This window comes from Panthera uncia, chromosome B4 (assembly GCF_023721935.1).
Source record: "Panthera uncia isolate 11264 chromosome B4, Puncia_PCG_1.0, whole genome shotgun sequence".
Classification (NCBI taxonomy): domain Eukaryota; kingdom Metazoa; phylum Chordata; class Mammalia; order Carnivora; family Felidae; genus Panthera; species Panthera uncia.
The window spans coordinates 41,531,656-41,550,892 of NC_064809.1; the positions used below are offsets into that span (position 1 = coordinate 41,531,656).

A 19,237-nucleotide genomic window follows, 5' to 3' on the forward strand; every position below is an offset into this window, starting at 1 on the left:
CTGTCTCTCTCTGTCTCAAAAATAAATAAACGTTAAATAAATAAATAAATAAAATAAAATAAAATAAATAAAAGTAAAGACTTGGAAAGAAAGAAAGAAAAAGAAAGAAAGAAAGAAAACTTGTGAGTAAGTAATCCATGGACCAAAAAATAAATCACAAGGAACACTGGAAAATATTCTTAAATAAATTATAAAATACAACTTATCAACATTTGTGGGCTGCAGCTGAATCAGAGCTTTGACAGAAATTTATAGCTGAAAGTGATTATATTGAAAAATATGTGGAGCGCCTGGGTGGCTGAGTCAGTTGCCCAGGCTGAGGTCATGATCTCACGGTTTGTGAGTTCAAGTCCTGAATAGGGCTCCCTGCTGTCTGTGGCAGAGCCTGCCTGGGATCTTCTGTCTCCCTCTCTCTGCTCCTCCCTGGCTGATGGGCTCACGCATTCTCTTTGTCTCTCAAAAATAAACATTAAAATTATAAATAAATAAATAAATAAATAAATAAAACCCAAATATCATTTTCTTCTTATAAAGCTAAAAAAGACAAGCAAATTAAACCCAAAGTTAGTAAGAAAGAAAATAATAATGCAAATAGTGGAGGGGGGCCTGGGTGGCTCAGTCGGTTGGGTTGAGAATCTGACTTCAGCTCAGGTCATGATCTCCCCATTCGTGGGTTCGAGGCCTGCATCGGGCTCTGTGCTGACAGGTTAGAGCCTGGAGCCTGCTTCGGATTCTGTGTCTCCCTCTCTCTCTGCCCCTCCCCTGCTTGCGCTCTCTTTCTGCCTCTCAAAAAATAAAATAAAACGTTAAAAAAAATTCTTTAGGAAAAATAAACAGTGGAAATTAGTGAAATAGAAAGCAGACAGGCTAGAGAAAAAAATTAACATTTAAAAATTAGTTCTTTGAAGATTAATGTAATTGGTAAATCAGTAACAAAGGGAGACTAAGAAACAAAGGGAGAAAATACAATTTACCATCAGAAAATTTTTGTTAAATATTTATTTATTTATTTAAGTAATCTCTACACCCAACATGGGCTCGAACTCACGACCTGGGTATCAAAAGTTGCATCTTTGGGGCTCCTGGGTGGCTCAGTCAGTTAAGCGTCCGACTTCGGCTCAGGTCATGATCTCACAGTTCGTGGGTTCGAGCCCCGCGTCGGGCTCTGTGCTGACAGCTCAGAACCTGGAGCCTGTTTCAGATTCTGTGTCTCCCTCTCTCTCTGCCCCTCCTCTGCTCATGCTCTGTCTCTCTCTGTCTCAAAAATAAACATTAAAAAAAATTTTTTTTTTTAAAGTTGCATCTTCTACTGACTGAGCCAGTCAGACACCCCTTATTTGCTTTTAATGGCTGTAAAAATACTCCAGTATATGGATTTATCAGGACATATTTAAGCGAAGTCCTATTGATGGACATTTAGACTTTCTTTTTTTTTTTTTTTTTTTTTGGTTACTCCCAACACTGATGCAATGAGTTTCTTTATGTAGTTGGCTGAATAATGACTCAGCATACATTCGCAGGAGTGTTAGAAAGCTATTCACATTTTGTATTTCTATGCCAATAACTGACATTATTTATTGCCTATAGTCCATGACCTAAAAAAAAAAAATCATATTAGATGAATGTCTCATTCAATCTTCACAGGAACCTTTTGAAATAGCTTCAAGCATGACCTACAAGAAAACTGAAACACAAAAGATTGCAGAGTAACTTGCTCAAGGTCACAAATGGTAGGGGATTTTAATTGGAGTGGATTTTAATTGGAGAGAACCTGGTTTGGGTCTTTTTATCTGACTGCATTTCAGAAGGGCCATACCAAATATCAAATCAGTCTCCCTTCAATCTGTAATGTTTTTTTAAAGTTCTTAATTTTTATATTAAGTAGTCTACAACCGACAGGGAGAGGGAGAGAGAGTATCCCAAGCAGGCTCTGCATTGTCAGCGCGGAGCCTGATTCAGGGCTCAAACTCACAAACCGTGAGATCATGACCTGAGCCAAAACCAAGAGTTGGATGCTTTACTGACTGAACTGCCCAGGTGCACCACGATATCCTCTTTAAATGAATATTCAAGGGAGTATTAAAAAAAACTCTTACACAGTTGGTGCTCAATATTAGTAGCTAATATGGAAACCTGCCGGGTGGTTTGGAATATAATAATAAGGTAGACTTGACTAGGAACTATTTGGATATGGTAGATGAAGGAAAGTAAATATCCTGGGATAACTGCCAGGATCTGGCTATGATAATAGGATGGATTATCTTGCCATGAACCTGCACAGAAAATCCTGAAAGAGGAGTGTGGGAAGAAGATAATGGGTTTGATTTTGGACGTGCTAGATTTGCAATGCCAGTGAAATGTCCATAAGAAGTACGGTTACCATTCACTGAGTGCCTACCTGGGGGGTTTTGCCTACGTTAGCGCCAATCCTCACCACAAAATAAGAAAAGTATTACACTTATTCTTTTTTTTAATTTTTTTTAATGTTTATTTATTTTTGAGACAGAGAGAGACAGAGCATGAGCAGGGGAGGGGCAGAGAGAGAGGGAGACACAGAATCTGAAACAGGCTCCAGGCTCTGAGCTGTCAGCACAGAGCCCGACGCGGGGCTCGAACCCACGAACTGTGAGATCATGACCTGAGCCGAAGTCGGACGCTTAACCGACTGAGCCACCCAGGCGCCCCTTACTCATGCTTATTCTACAGATGAGGAAACTGAGTGGCAGAATCAGGTTAGTGTAAATGGAGATACCAAGTAGGCAGACATGTCTGAGATCTGGGCGCTGCAGAGTCGTAAACTGAAGATCCAGACTTGAGAATAATTAGCCTAGAGGTGTAGGGGTGCCAGTGACAAAGAAGGGTAAAGCATGAAGACTGTTAATAGAACAGGTCTGAGGGCGGACTCCCGTGGAATACTTCCATTAGCAGAGGAGAAGCCCTACAAGGTCTGCAAGGTAACGGTGGGAAAGGCATTTACGAGAATAAGGGTTATTAGCAGAGATAAATTTTATTTTTATTGCCTTATCTGTATGGCAAGGCAAACATCTAATTAACAGACATCTGTTCTTACTGCCCTATGAGTTGCATTCCTTCCCTTCAAAGTCCCCTATCCCAGTCTCCCTAGCTCAGTTAGACATATATACCTCATTTTGCCTGACTGCCTTTGGAATTTCCATGCCTGTGTGGATTCCCCGTATGTATGCTATTAAATTTGGTTTTCTCTTGTTAATCTGTCTCATGTCAATTTGACTCTTATCAAAAGGACTCTGGAAGGGGACAGAATTCTTGCTCCCGGACACCAGCATTCTGAAATGGAAACAAATGTGTATAGGAGTATAGCTGAGGTTATGGGTTTTATACTCAGCTCTACTTAGATGTGTGTCCATAGGGAAGTTATTATTCATGTTCCAACCCTCATCATCTGTAATGGGACAATCATACCTCATCTTGTTTTATGAAAATTAAATAAGAGATGCATTTAAAGTAGTTATCACAATACTGGGCACATAGTTGCTATAAATGTTAGAGTCAGGTAAGGTAATATCCAAGGTCAAAGCATTTAACTGTCTGTCTTATCTCCAAGAAGACAGGCATAACCTCCAACACCTAGCAAAATACCTGATACCTAGGAAGTATTAACCAATATTCCTTGACTGAGCTAATGAAGGGTGAATTTTATGATGTTTTTTACATTTTAGTTTGATTTATGACAATGGCTCATTGAGAACAGAAAATGAATTGCAGTGGATTGGAGAGGTATTGGGGGGTGCAGTTTCTCAGTGGAGACAGGGGTTGTAGTCAACTCAGACGGAAGAGAAGGCCCTACACCATTGGCTGGGTTCTGTAAACTTCCAGAACTTCCGTTTCGTTTACATAGAAATGGTAGTTAACTTCAGAGTGTGGCTTAAGGATCACGTGAAATCAAATTTATAAATCTATTCCCATGTAAAAGAAATGCTGTCTACATGTACTCATACATAGTTATTTTCCTCCAAGTTGAAACTGGCTTTATTTTCCACTATTCTTTTGGAAAATGCACGTGGCATGAGGAAAGACAAAGTAAAAAGCCGCTGATGGAGTTAAGAATAATAATCATGTTTCTCTCATCCTGATGGGGATTGTAGTGCAGAGTCTCAACAGATAAAAAAAAAAAACCTTTTTTATATGAATAAGAATTGATCAGAGAACCAGTGGAAATTAACATAATTGTGCTGAATGGGTCAAAGGGCAACACCAGAGGAACCTTTAAAGCCTACACAGTTTGGGGAATGTTAAGTATGATCCTAGGATTTAAGTGGCTGAGGAAGGATTTAGACTTAAGAAATGAGACCTGGAAAAAAAAAAAAAAAATGAGATCTGGGATCGAGGGAAGGCTAAGAATCAGGGGCGATCTATGGTTGCAAAAACGACAGGAACTGCGTGGCTTATACAGTTTAATGCGCACTTACTATATTGTCTGAGAATGTTCACTTCCACTATGGAACAGAACCGAAATTTTTGTAACACATACGGCACATTAATTACAGAGAAATTAGCAGCCAGTAGGACATACTAGATTTAGGTGGGCAGAGTATATGTGCACAGAGCACTGAAAGGAATGGAAGGAGCCAGAGAAGCCTTATTTAGCACCTCTTATTTAGCAAGCGGGGCAGGGGCAGAGAGAGAGAGAGAGGGAGAATCTCAAGCAGGCTCTGCACTGTCAGCATAGAACCCCAAATGGGGCTCGAACTCCTGAAACCGAGATATCCTGACGCGAGCCAAAATAGAGTCAGACGCTCAACCAACTGAGCCACTCAGGCAGCCCAGCAGCATCTGTTAAGTCTTCACTTAAATTGGCCATCCATCCTTGACCCCATTCCAGCCCCACATGTATAATGCTCAGGTAGTGAAAATAAATTCCACAGCGGTTCATCAAGCTAAGGAGAGCTGCTCTTGCGGCCAGGAATACTTGCCACAGTGTCTGCAATAGAGCATGCCTGTGTGACTGTGTCCAGGGACATTCCTTCTGCACGACCCCAGCCCTTCGATCTCAGGTTCTGCTCCTCAGTCTTTGCAGTCACATCAGGCACCAGAGACATATATGAACATCGCTACCCTTTCTATCCTCCTTGCGCCCTGTCCCTATGTGAGCGTGACCCATCTCATTCCCCATACTTTGTGGCGTGAGAGTGTGATTAGATTGATTTCATATGTTTCTAGCACCTTTATATCTTGAATATATATATTTAAATACATATGTATATTTAATGGATGCATTTAAATGTATATGTATATTTAATGTTCATTTATTTTGAGAGACGGGGAGAGCCGAAGTATGGGAGGGGCATAGAGAGAGAGAGAGAAAGACAATCCGCACTGTGAGCCCCGGAGCCGCAGGCGGGGCTCGAACTCGCGAACCATGAGATCATGACCTGCGCTGAAATCAAGGCTCCAACGTTCAGCCGACTGAGCCGCCCACGGGCCTCTGATTCTAGCGTCTTAACCTGATCTTTTCTGATAGCTTGCTTGGTAGTATACCTGGAGGTAATGCTACCATTGGCGAAGTAATTTCTTAGCTTAACCTTTTCAAGTTCTCAAGAAACGCTTTCTTCTAGGAACACGGTTTTACATCAACCACCCACAACCCGGGAATCCTTCAAGGAAAAACTTGCCAGCAGCTGCTGCTTCTTTTAAATCAGGTTTCGCTTCAACCTCACGCAGAGGAACCTATTCAAATGCCTACATTTCAGCATCCTCACTCGAACTAACTTCCTGTGCCAGAAGCTTTTGTCTGCCCCAATTGGCTTCTTTATTTAACAAATTCTCTTTATCTCCCGCTTGAGGCAAAGCTCACGCGGCCCCCAGGAGGCATGCAATATTTACTAAAGTTCCTCCCCCACTTGCCTGCCCCTGTCTGGCAGTTATCTGCTCTTTCCTTTAGGTTTGCAGTCGTGGCCTGTTTTTTTCCCTGTAGACACCCAGTTTTCTGAATAGTAGGATTATTCAGAACAGAATTAAACTTGTCCTTTACCCCCGAGAACCGGGTGCTTGAAATTCAGTAAGCAAGGCTCCTAATCCTACCGCACCAAAAGCTTTGAATCTAGGCTGTGAAATTCAGACGACCCAGGCAAACCGACCCGGTGCGCTTCTTCCTTTCAGGTCCAAACCGAAAGGGAAATGGAAGCTGAAAACGAAGAAAAAGTGAATTTTAAAAACTGAAATATGAGAAAGTAACTTAAATATGACACCGGAGGTAACAACCACCTCCTCTCGGAGGATGGAGAGAGCAAGATTTTCAAAAGAAAGGGATGTAAAAAGATGGAGGGGCTTGGCAGGTGCACTTATAATTAATTTCCTTTCTGCCTTATCTCTATCATACTAGTTTATATTCCTGGCGATTCTGTGACCAAAAGGGTAAGTGAAAGGTTTTAAAATTGAGTTTGCACCTCTCCTCATTCTTCTTGGCAACTTTGTCAAGCTTTTATAGGGCTTACTTAAGAAGATAGTGAATTTTGCTTTTATTAACTTTATTCTCAAAGAGCAATCTTTTACCTTCTTAGGTATTGTGTGTGTATATATCTATACATATATATGTATATATATGTTAATAGCAACATAATATATATTATATATTATAATATATAATAGCATATATATGTTAATAGCAACATAATTTGTAGTGGTAAATCACCAAAACAGAAGCAATTTTAAATAACTTACAGTGCATCTGTAATGTGTAATATAACAATTGAGTCAGTTCTAAATTTACTGGTATGAAGAAACAATAAATTTACTGGTGTGGAAAGATCTGTATGATATATTCTCTTTTTTTTAACATTATTATTATTATTTTAGAGAGAAAGAGAGGGCAAGCAGGGGAGAGGGGCAGAGAGAGAGGGATAGAATCTTAAGCAGAATCTCCTGGCTCAGCATGGAGCCCCATTGCTGGATCCCAGACCCAGGGATCATGACCTGAGCCCCAGTCAAGAGTCAGACACTCAACACCCTGACCCCCCCAGGAGGTCCTTTTTTTTTTTTTTTTTTTTTTTTTTTTTTTAATTAAACCAAGCGTGGCTGGCTCAGTCAGAAGAGTGTGCTACTCTTGATCTCTGGGTTGGTAGGTTCAAGCCCCACATTCAGTGTAGACATTACTTAAAAAAAAAAAAAAAAAAGAGAAAGAGAGAGAGAGAATAAATAAAAACATTCATTTTTCTATGTTCATGAGCACAATCCTTTTTATTTAATTTTAATTTCACTTATTTTAAAATAAGCTCTATGCCCAACGTTGACTCGGGACTCACAATCCTAGAAATCAAGTGTCATAGGCTCTCCTGACTGAACCAGCCAGCTGCTACCGCTCCCCTCCACCCCTGGCCACCCCAGGATATACTTTTAAGTAGAAAAAGCAAGTTACAGAACAAAATGCTTGATGGTATTCCATATTAGGATAGGAAAAATAGGTTATAATTCTATTGTGTGTCACGTGTACACATGGAAATGTCTGGAAAGATAATATCAAAGTTAACAGTGATGTTGAAAGTTAACTTTATGTAATGATCTTCTCTTAATATTGTACAAATAGCTTTTATTTTTTTAAGGGAATGACAAAGTCACACTGAGATGTAAGAAAGAGCCCCCAAACTTAATATTTCCCTGTAGTTCAATGACCTGAACTTCACCCTGATGTTCTTCCCGTCAGAAATGTTGTTAAAGAGAATATTCAAGAAGGAGACCATCTCAACCTTGGCTGATACATTTCAGGAAAATAGGAAATCTTTTTTAAGAATGCAACTATAGGAGTGGTTGGCTGGCTCACTTGAAAGAACATGCGACTCGATTTTGGGTCGTTGAGTTTGGAGCCCCACCTTGTGTGTAGAGATTACTTAAATAAATAAATTTTAAATAATGTAATTATCGATTTTTAGGATTCTTCCAAATAGATATATACCTCTAAATTCTGACATGCAAAGAGGTTGAAGATATAATGCTAAGTGGAGCAAAAAAAAAAAAAAAAAAAAAAACACCTCTCAGAAGAGAATGTATGGTATGACCCTGTTACAATATATATAAAAATTCGCATAAAATCACCCAGGGGGTGCCTGGGTGGCTCAGTTGGCTAAGCATCTGACTTTGGCTCAGGTCCCGATCTCACAGATTGTGAGTTCTAGTCCTGCATCGGGCTCTCTGCTGTCCGTGCAGCGCCCTCTTTGGAGCCTCTCTCTGCCCCTCCCCCTCTCTCGTGCTCGCATGTGCACACTCTCTCAAAAATGAAAACATTTATAAAAAAGACCATCCAGGGGCACCTGGGTGGCTCAGTTGGTTAAGCATCCGACTTGGGCTCAGGTTATGATCTCACGGTCCATGCGTTCAAGCCCCGCGTCCGGCTCTGTGCTGACAGCTCAGAGCCTGAGCCTGTTTCAGATTCTGTGTCTCCCTCTTTCTCTGACCCTCCCCTGTTCATGCTCTCTCTCTGTCTCAAAAATAAATAAATGTTAAAAAAAAAATTAAAAAAAAAAGACCATCCATATGACATATACTAAAATGCCTGTAGAAATTAAACTGTGCTTACTAGATTTGATTTATTGTTCATTTCTCTATTATTTAAATTTGTTCTCCATAGCACGTTTTAGTTTTGCAGTCAAAAAGGTCCAGGCAGCTTCTTTCTGCCTGTAGGCGTCCTGTGCTTTGATAAAAACACCTTTCTGTACTGGGGTGGGGAGGGTGGGGAGAGGCCCAATCTCTTAAAAAAAATAAACCCAGACTCTGGTTCCCTGATGATAGTGGGGTTCCCTGAGGTGTTTTGTCTTTACCCTGACAGGTGCCTGTTTGAAGACACAGGAGGTGACTGGCATTTCCAAAATGGCTAATCCCCAAAAGAAAACGCTAAACACCAGAAATTCTTTTTTCCTTCTTTTCTTTCAATCCTTCTTTTCCCCTTCATTTTCAGAACCATGTTTTAAATGTAACAGGTGTTCTGCCACTCTAAATCTTTAATTCTTAGCCATTCCCTTGCCTATTCCCAATGTCTTATAGCTGAACTTAGTCCAAAGCAGAAACAAGCAGCGATCAAGGGTGTAAAAACATCTGTTACATGACAATGTTCAGTACTAGAGAGCTAACTGGAGTTTCTGAAGACTTTGCGGGGCCTGGGTGGCTCAGTTGGTTGAGTGTCCGACTTTGGCTCAGGTCATGATCTTGCAGTCTGGGAGTTTGAACTCTGAGCTCTGTGCTGACAGCTCCAGGGTTTGGAGCCTGCTTTGGATTCTGTCTCCTTCTGTCTCCGCCCCTCCCCCACTTGTGCTGTCTCTCCCCAAAAATAAAATTTTAAAAAATTAAAAAAAAAAAAAGACTGTCACTTTATACTAGCTATTTTCCCAAGGTCCTAAGTTCTGGTCCACCATTTACTATTTCCTCATATGTGTTGGCAATTCGTTATGTGCATTTAGTTTTAGAGCAAAGGATTTCATAAAAATGTTAGTGACATATTATCTTTTTTTTAAAGTTTATTTATCTATTTTTGAGAAAGAGAGAGAATGGGGGGAGGGGTGGGGTGGGGGGGACGGAGTATCCGAAGCAGGCTCCACCTAGGGGCCTCCCTTTTTTTTTTTTTTTTTTATTTAAAAAAAAAAAATTTTTTTTCTTAATGTTTTTATTTATTTTTGAGACAGAGAGAGACAGAGCATGAGCAGGGAAGGGGCAGAGAGAGAGGGAGACACAGAATCGGAAGCAGGCTCCAGGCTCTGAGCCATCAGCACAGAGCCCGATGCGGGGCTCGAACTCACAGACTGTGAGATCATGACCTGAGCCGAAGTCGGACGCTCAACCGACTGAGCCACCCAGGCGCCCCTCCCTTTTTTTTTTTTTAAAGTAAGCCCTACACCCAACATGGTTTGAACTCAGGAACCTGAGTCAAGGGTTATCCGCTCCACTGACTGAGCCAGCCAGGCTCCCTAGTGACATATCTTAAAACGCTCTAATCTCTTAAAAAAGAGTTTTTCCTTCACTCAATACACTTAAATGAAAAGGCCAGGTGGCAGAACAGTGAAATCACATTTGTAAAAAGTCATACTGGGGGGGGGGGGGGGGGGGGGGCATCTGGGTGGCTCAGTTTGGCTCAGGTCAGGATCTCAGTTTGTGAGTTCAAGCACCCCATTGGGCTCTCCGCTGTGGGCACAAAACCTGCTTCAGATCCTATCTGCCTCTCTTTCTGCCACTTCCCCAACTTGTGCTGTCTCTCAAAAGTAAACATTAAAAAAACAAGTCATATTCAAATTTGCTTGAATAACAAAATGAAAATAGTAGGGATTTAGAGATTTCATGTACTATTTTAATTGTTCAATCAATGCTTTGTTTTCATGATTTACTCAGTTCATAACGTGCTTGGCACAAAATTCAACTATCTGACAACTTTTAAAAGAATATTGTGTTGTACTTAGGTATAGGCAGAAATTACCCCTGATGTCATTTGTCAAATGTCTAGAGAATTTGGATGGTCCCACAGCAACATTGGAAAATTAGGGAAACCATGAGGGAAATGACCAGGAAAACTGCCTAGTGGACCAGTCTCTGTGTCTGCTTCAGAAAGTAGATGTTGCCATGGAGCAAGAAGGCAGTGGTGATTAAAAGTGCTCTGATTCAGATCAATTCGGGGTGAACTGGGATGGAAAAGGATAGTAAAAAGAACTATTAGTATAGTTCATAGATGCCTACTCTGCTTCTTCTAAGGGGAAAACATAATTTACCTGGGAAAAAAGTATTCCTAACTAGCCTCAGAATTTAAACATGTCTCTGATCCAGTTTATGTTAACACTAATATATTTGTAGATTTACTTTAAGTTTTTATTTTGAGAGAGAGAGAGCGCGTGCGCACCAGCAGGGGAGGGGCAGAAAGGAGACAGAATCCCAAGCAGAGCACAGTTCGAGGCTCGAACTCATGAACCACGAAATCATGACCTGAGCTGAAATCAAGAGTCGGAGACCTTATCAACTGTACCACCCAGGTGCCCCTATACTTTATTTTTTAAAATTTTTTTAATGTTTATTTTATTTTATTTTTAAAAAAATTTTTTTTAACGTTTATTTATTTTTGAGACAGACAGAGACAGAGTATGAACGGGGGAGGGTCAGAGAGAGAGAGGGAGACACAGAATCAGAAGCAGGCTCCAGGCTCTGAGCCATCAGCCCAGAGCCCGACGCGGGGCTTGAACTCATGAATTGCGAGATCGTGACCTGAGCTGAAGTCGGAGGCTTAACCGACTGAGCCACCCAGGCGCCCCTTAATGTTTATTTTTGAGAAAGACAGAGACAGAATGCGAGTGGGTTGGGACAGAGAGAGAGGGAGACACAGAATCCGAACAGGCTCCAGGATCTGAGCTGTCAGCACAGAGCCCGATGCGGGGCTCGAACTCACGAGCTGTGAGATCATGACCTGAGTTGAAGTCGGACGCTCAATAAGTGAGCCACCTGGGCGCTCCTATACTTTATTTTTTAAAAGATTATTTTGAGAGAGAGAGAAAGGGGAGGGGCAGAAAGACAGGAGCATCCCAAGCAGGCTCCGCACCGCCAGCAGGAAGCCCAACGCGGGGCCCGAACTCAGAAACCGGAGAGGTCTGGACCTGAGCCAAAACCAAGAGTTGGATGTTCTAAAACATTGATATTGTGCTTTGTAGCTTGTCTATAAACTTAAGTCCCTTTTTAAATAAAAGCTGGCATTAAAATGTTTTAAAAAAGCTTATTTCCACACAGTGCCTTCTGGCACAGTACAATTGTAGAGAAGAGTGGACACATCCCTCCTTCTCCAGTCTTCTCTACCTTCCATTATTACCTATTCCCTGGCTGCCCTTTATTTAAGCCTCTTTACAAACCTAAGAGCTCGGTTTATCACTTTTCTGCTTCTAATCTTCCAGATGGGGCACTCTTCTTTAACTCCCAAGAACCACAAATTTTATTGTTTCAATATTATTACACACACAAGGAGGAAAAAAGTTTGTTGAGATTTAATTAACCAGTCACCTAGCTTTGTATACTTAGCTACCTTTTCCATACTCTTTTTTTGTCCCTTTACTTTTGTCCCTTTCTAAGAGCAGCCTCTTAGCAGAATCTTAAAGAGATTTCAGTTAATTGGTCCTTCCCACATCAAAAGACTCTAATAAAGACCCGTGTTTAGTCGAGTTTTTTAGTCACTGAGCTACTGGTGAAATCAGGGTAGAGACAACTAAAAGATAAAGTGGGTATTTATTTGTACTTAAATCTATCATAAACCACTAGCCAAACTGGTCCTATCATCACGACACATTAAAATATAAAAACAGCTTTCTACAAATACTGGAATAACGAACACGTCAGGAGTTGTAGTTAAACCAGCACAGGGGGCAGAGGAAATCAACGACGCACATTATAACTTAACCCTCCACCGTTAACAATTGAGGTTGTTAAGCCTCACTATCTCAGAAAATACAAATAATCCTTCATCACATCTTTGTATTTTTACTTCCTATTCTTGTGGTTAAATTCTGGAGCCTAAAGGTATACAAATTAGTATTGTATCTAGTTATCTAGAGCCAGAAACATATTTCCGCATGTTGTTCAAAGCAGCCAAAGCTACGGAATCCTCTTTGATGAGACTCCTGCCGTTCCCCCTTGATGGACAGAATAAACATAATGAAAAACAGAATATCAAGGCAGAGATACAGACAAATCCTAGAAGTAATACAGCCATTGCCCAAATGGAGATGGATTAATACACTCATGATCACGCGACTTCAGGCTGTATGTTCAGGGTAGTTTGGGAATAAATCCATTATTTGCTGGGCACTAAAATACTTAGCCGTTTGCTGTATTACACTGTGGCTTTCCCCAGTCGTTTCTAAGAGGGACTGCAAATCGCTGACAGAGTTTTGCTGTAACTGTATCTGGGGCTGCGGGGATTCCTCTCCACAGTCGTGCAGCTGACTGTTCCAGGCCTGGCCATTCCAGGCTTGGGGGCACCAGGTCTGACTGTTCCAGGTCTGGTTGCTCCACGACTGACTGTTCCAGGTCTGGTTGCTCCACGACTGGCTGTTCCAGGTCTGGTTGCCCCATATTGGAAGGTTTCCGGAAGTGTTCATCAGGTATCCCTGGTGATAGGAATAGAAGCCTGGGTATTCTGGATTTGCAGAGCTGTTCTGAAAGAGAACGGTAGATCAACTGAAAGGCTAGAAAGAAAATCAGGATGGTCTGCAGCTGGGGTTCTAACGCATCAGCAAGGACCAAAATGAAAAAGCCATGGAAAAGAAAACAGAGGCATGCCTGGCTGGCTCAGTCAGTAGAGCATGCTACTCTTGATCTCAGGGTCGTGAGTTCAAGCCCCACGCTGGGCATGGAGCCTACTTGAAAAAAAAGAGGAAAATACGTTTCCTGTTACCTGAGTCACAGTGTTGTTATTCTTTGGCCAGTTGTTTTTTTGCCACCTCTTACATTTCATTCTCTGGTTCTGGAACCAGGTCTTAACCTACAAAGAAAAAGGTGACAGGAAAACAGGAAAACATAAAACACCAGTAATGTGGATGTACTAGGGATCAAAGAATATTGTTAACAATTCTCCTCCCCCCCCCCACCCCGTCCGCAACTACAACTATTTAAAGCTCAGGAAACTGAAACTTCTAGAGTACTTTCTGAAATCTTGAAACCATTTTCTATGAATGTCACAGCCCCTCAAGTCAGTTGGCTGCTTTATTTAATAAACCTAACCAGTTTGAGAAAAACCACTGCATATCTATTCTAGAATGTTCACATTAAATGTCTACCTATCTCCCTTTTCATAGTTTACCCACGCCAGTAGTCAGCTAAAGGTACTTTGTCTGCAATAAAGAAGGCTCCCCCACATAAGCACACTTCCATTTAACGTGATAATGGTGGTCATTTCAACGCAAGAAATATGAAATATACCACAAGGACAACTATTTGGAAAATATCAAATCTATTTAAGCATCCAAGAGGCTTAAATTTCCAGGTGATTTGTAAAGTATAAGGTAGAAAATGACATTAAGGAGGACCAGAAGTATTTATATACTTAGACTAAGTATGGCACCAGTGACAGAAAACCATACAATATCTGTCTGACTGCAAAATATGCAAGAATATGGAAAATGATTAACCTCACTAGTAATGAAATGCACACAAACAAGAGATTCCAGTTTTATTTTAATGAGGAGCAGTGTTGGTTAGGGACTCTCCTAACCTGGAAGATGGGAATACATGCATCTCCTTTGATTAAGGAAAAATTGGCAACATTTTCACGATTTTGGCTTGTGCAACAGGGAAAAGTGGTTAAATAAACCATGGCATATTAACACATTACAACGTTAAAAAAATGGTCACGGGGGGCGCCTGGGTGGCTCAGTCGGTTGAGCGGCCGACTTCGGCTCAGGTCATGATCTCACGATCCGTGAGTTCGAGCCCCGCGTCGGGCTCTGTGCTGACAGCTCAGAGCCTGGAGCCTGTTTCAGATTCTGTGTCTCCCTCTCTCTGACCCTCCCCCGTTCATGCTCTGTCTCTGTCTCAAAAATAAATAAACGTTAAAAAAAAAAATTAAAAAAAAAAATGGTCACGAAACATTGCAAAGATCCTACTCTCATATGAAAATTATCTGTAGGCGGTACCTAAGCCTACAAGATGCACACACAGATGTTAGGAAATGCTCATCTGCAAATTGGGTTTTTTATTTCGCACTGCAAGAACAAGTAGGCAAACTCTACCTGCTTATAGCTAAGGTTCAGAATGTTGGAAAGTTCTTGCATCTGCTGGAGACTGAGGTATTTCTGTCTCTGAAATCTATCATTGAGTACATATAGCTGGGTCTGAGAGAAGACGGTTCTGATCTTCTGTTTCTTGCCCTGAGCTGGATCGTCCTTCTTCGCGGTGATCTCCTCTGCAGAAGTGGGCAGCACTTTTACTCTGGGGCTGGTGGAAGAATCGGGGCTGTCCTGAACAAGTAGATCCATGCAGGAAGGAAGAGGAGAGACTGTTGGGAATAAAACAACACTTTTCTCTAAAACCTTTCAAATAGCAAATTACATTCGCAAACCTATGGTTGTCAAAGCATTTTTTGAGAGCCCTCAACCTCAGGTAGTAGGTAAAAACATAGAGGTGATAATGGTGGTCATTTCAACTCAAGAAATAGGAGTGACCCCCGAACACTTCGCTGATCTTTGTAGGAGGCCAATCCAATAACTTACCAGTCGCTGCCATCTTACAACCAAGGGACATGGCCAATGGCTTACTAGTTGGGAAGCAGAGTGGGACTCAACTTTTTTTTTTTTTAAAGACTTTATTTTTTAATGTTTGTTTATTTTTGAGAGAGCAGAGCATGCGCATTTGGGAGAGAGAGCGGGGGAGGAGCAGAAAAAGAGGACAAGGATCCCAAGTGGGCTCTGCGGGAGCCCAACACAGGGTGGGGAGGCGGGGTGGGGGCAATTCAGGAACTGAGCCGAAATGGAACACTTAACCAACTCAGCCACCCAGGTGGCCCAAGATTTTATTTTTAAGTAATCCCTATGGCCAACATGGGGCTGGAACTCACAACCTTGAGATCAAGAGTCACATGCTCCACTGACTGAGCCAGCCAGGTGCTCCTCAAACCTCGTTGACAAAAGCTTTCTACTGCAAATCGATGCTCAAGAGTCCATGCTGTGACTGTTCAGAAAAGTGGGAATGATCACTGGAGTCCCCTCCCGCCCCTATCATGTCCCTTCCTAACTTCCTTTTGTAAAGTTAATCATCCCTTACATCATAATACTGTAGGATCAGTTTCTGGGGACCCTTTAAAATCCACAGTTTAGGGGCGCCTGGGTGGCTCAAGTCGGTTAAGTGTCTGACTTCAGCTCCGGTCTTGATCTCCGGGTTGGTGAGTTCGAGCGGCCCGCATTGGGCTCTCTGCGGTCAGCAGAGTCCGCTTTGGACCATTTGTCTCCATCTCTGTCTGCCCACCCCCACCCCCCGCCCCCGCTCGCGTGCGTGCTTCCTCCCCTCCAAAAAAACTAACAAATATTATATTGCCTAGATTTAGTAGCCGTTTAAACTCTTTAATTTCTACCCTAGTCATGGAATAAAGAGACAGCCTTTACGAGGCAAAAATTCACAATCTTGTGCTTCTTGTAAGTGGGCGAGACCAAGGACTTCAGTGGGGGCATCTCCTAAAAAAAAACCGGTCTCTATAAACTTGCACTTGGCTTGCTAAGGAGGACACGCCCACTTGCTCATTCCCGAGCCATTTCTCACAATCCAGCGCTGTATTTTCAATGTTCGGAATTATAAAAGGGCATCGACATGAAGTTTAGGGAAACCAGGGAACATTAAAATCCAACAATCCAATAAAGCAGTTTCTTAGTCCTTCTCCAACAGCTTGGTTTTAGAGGTAATCATGTAAACAATGTTTAAACGATTATTTTTACCATGAATCTTAAAAGTGGTTTTTCTTGGGTAAACATTCGTTTACGTTTTCATTTTTAACAATTACTGCCGAATTGATTCACAAAAAAGCGGTGCGGACTTTACAGCAAACTGATCATCCCCCACGCCTGCGGTTACCATGTAGAAGCCAACCTGAGTTTCAAATTTGGGCTCTCGCCCCTGAATGTCAGCAGGTTAAACCTTCTGGGATCTTCTACCATAAAATGGGGTGGACATTTCCTCAGGATATAGGAGACTTGAGCATAGCAGGCTCTCAGAAATTCGGAGCTGCCCCAATTACCACCCACAGAACCAAAGAGGCAGGAGAGCCACTGCCGCTGTTGTACCAAGGTAGAACTTTTCAACAAGGTGCGATTCATAATTAGCCACGCCATTTCTGGAACTCCTTGAAAACCCGACAAATCAAAAAGGTGATGCTCACGGCATCCCCTACGCCTAGCTGTGATGTTAGCACTTCTGACTTAATAGTAACATTTACTGTTACTATGTGCTCAGCACCCAGTCTGTTAAGATGTATATATCAATTCATTTTTCACAACACATTTGTGTTTCCACAGGGCCTATGCACCTAATGCCTCACTTACCCAGTGAGCCATTGAAATGCCAGCGTCCTGCGGCCCCTGTCGCTTACCTGACACCTGGGACCTGGGTGCAAGGGCACGCACCCACCAAGTTACAATTGGGACAGGTGTCGAGAGGCTTAATAGAGGACACCTGCTTTCATTAATGGGCTGTAATTGCTCACGAGGGAAACGAATGACCCTTCCCCTCCTCAGATTTCACTCTCCCTCAAGGAAATCAGCCTTTCAAGGATTAATTTTCTCTTACCGGTCTCCGTGTGGGGGGTCTCAGCAGATGACATTTGCAAGGGTGCATAATTTTCTTCAGGCCCATCAATCTCAGGCACTGGAGAAGAGTCCCTAGAATCGGGCGCTTCGGGGCAAGGCGGGCATTGGAGCTGAGCTGGATCCGTATTCATGTTGCTGAGTTGAGGGAAGAGAGAAAAAAAAAGAGGGAGATGCAGGCTTACGTGTCTAGGTGGAAGAACTTAAAAGAGAAATCTGAAGATCTCCAGATGTAAGAGTATCAGAAAGACAGGATGCAGTGGCGTCACCACCGAAAGGGCCAAGCGCCAACCAACCCAATTTAGTAAAAGGTGAAGATTCTGGAGTCTCTAGATTTATAAGGAAAGTTCGCCCATCCTTAGACCCGCCCCTCCCGGCAGCCCCACGCCCACACACACCCTCGCGAATTCTCAGTTAATCCTGTCTGCCAGTCTCACCAAGTCCATTGTCATGCAAAAGGTAGCTGCCGGGTAGTCCAGACTGGGTGGGGAACGGGAAAACTGGGGCCACAGGACCTAGGAGCAAAAGTAAACCCGGCAATTAAATATTTCTGGGTTCACCACGTTTCCGTCTTTTAAAATCAAAGATGCACTTGAGGCACCTCAGACGACTGAATCTTCCACTCGGGCAGTTAATATCTTGATCTAAGGCCCCGTAGGGTCTCAACATCGAGCTGGTTATGGCAGAAGCTCCAACCACGTAGCTCTATTTTCCTCCTGAGTCCCCCTAAGGTCACAATAAGACACACATTGTATGTCGCTAAGGCGTCAGTGGATGTTAAAAATAGTACTTGTTTTCAACTCCCTCTTCTTGTTTTGTAGCTTTCCAGAGACAGGCTTGTCTTTGCCCCAGGACTGTTGTCTCCTTTAACAAAAGCCAGAGGAGGGGACCTGTAGCCTGCTGATCTGTAGCTGACTTTGGTGCCTCGTAGGTAATTATGCATTTGCCACCAGTATGGAAAAATTTTCAGTAGTTTTTAGACATGCGTGGCTGGATAGAATCTTGACTCGGTTTCCTCATCTGTACCTTGTCTGTGTTGCTATAAAAATTAGAGGAAATAAAGTGCTAAATCCTCATAATATTTGACACTCAGTGATCTACAAATGGGGGCTATTAATAGGAATTCTGTCTTTATCCTATGCTCATGAGCTCCAAGTTTGAAATTACCTTTTTGTTGTGTTTATTATTTTAATGCAGCGAACAACATGATAGATTGAGAGCAGTCCTTTCTTATTTCACCTGGGACGTTCCTAGATCTAAAATAATGAAATTTATTGACCTGTAAACCGACCCAACTGAAAAGAGGAAGGTAGAGAAGAACATCCTCCAAGCAAATGATATTCCTGTGAATGGATTTGCCAACACATTTGCGACAAGTTTCTTTTAGAATCTGTGTTGGACCTCCCGTCTCTTCTTTTTTTTTTTTTTAATGTTTATTTATCTTTGCGATATAGAGAGAGACAGAGCGTGAGCAGGGAAGGGGCAGAGACAGAGGGAGACACAGAATCCAAAGCAGGCTCCAGGTTCTGAGCTGTCAGCACAGAGCCTGACGCGGGGCTCGAACTCCTGAACCGGGAGATCATGACCTAAGCCGAAGTCGGCCTCTCTTTTCTTCTCTGGCTCTTTTTTACGTTAGCTTTTCCTTCCCTGGCCCGGCAATTCTGTCATGTCCTGCAATCCTACTCCATCCCTGGCTTCAATTATTTTTTTTATTTTCAGTCAGTTTTCCAAAGGAGCAGTTTTTAGGGTTCGGTTTTAGCAGTACATATTTATAGACAAAGATTACAGTCTGCAGCTTTCAATTCTCCTCCCTACTCCTGAATTCAATATTAGAGAAACCTGAGGCACCTGGGTGGCTCAGTTGGCTAAGCTTCCAACTGGCTCAGGTCAAGATCTCAAGGTTCATGAATTCAAGCCCCGCGTCAGGCTCTGTGCTGACAGTTTGGAGCCTGGAGCCTGCTTCG

The 19,237-nt window shown here is 42.3% G+C and overlaps 1 protein-coding gene across 1 annotated transcript; it reads right to left on the reverse strand.

Annotated features, from left to right (window-relative positions):
* Positions 1-12,194: 12,194 nt before the first annotated feature.
* Positions 12,195-17,485, reverse strand: NANOG (Nanog homeobox). The gene is made up of 4 exons (XM_049627074.1): positions 17,257-17,485; positions 14,715-14,980; positions 13,382-13,468; positions 12,195-13,142 (listed from the first exon to the last, which is right to left on the reverse strand). The coding sequence occupies exons 1-4, from the start codon at positions 17,405-17,407 to the stop codon at positions 12,741-12,743; spliced, it is 906 nt and encodes a 301-aa protein (XP_049483031.1). The 5' UTR covers positions 17,408-17,485; the 3' UTR covers positions 12,195-12,740.
* Between the last annotated feature and the right edge of the window lie 1,752 nt (positions 17,486-19,237).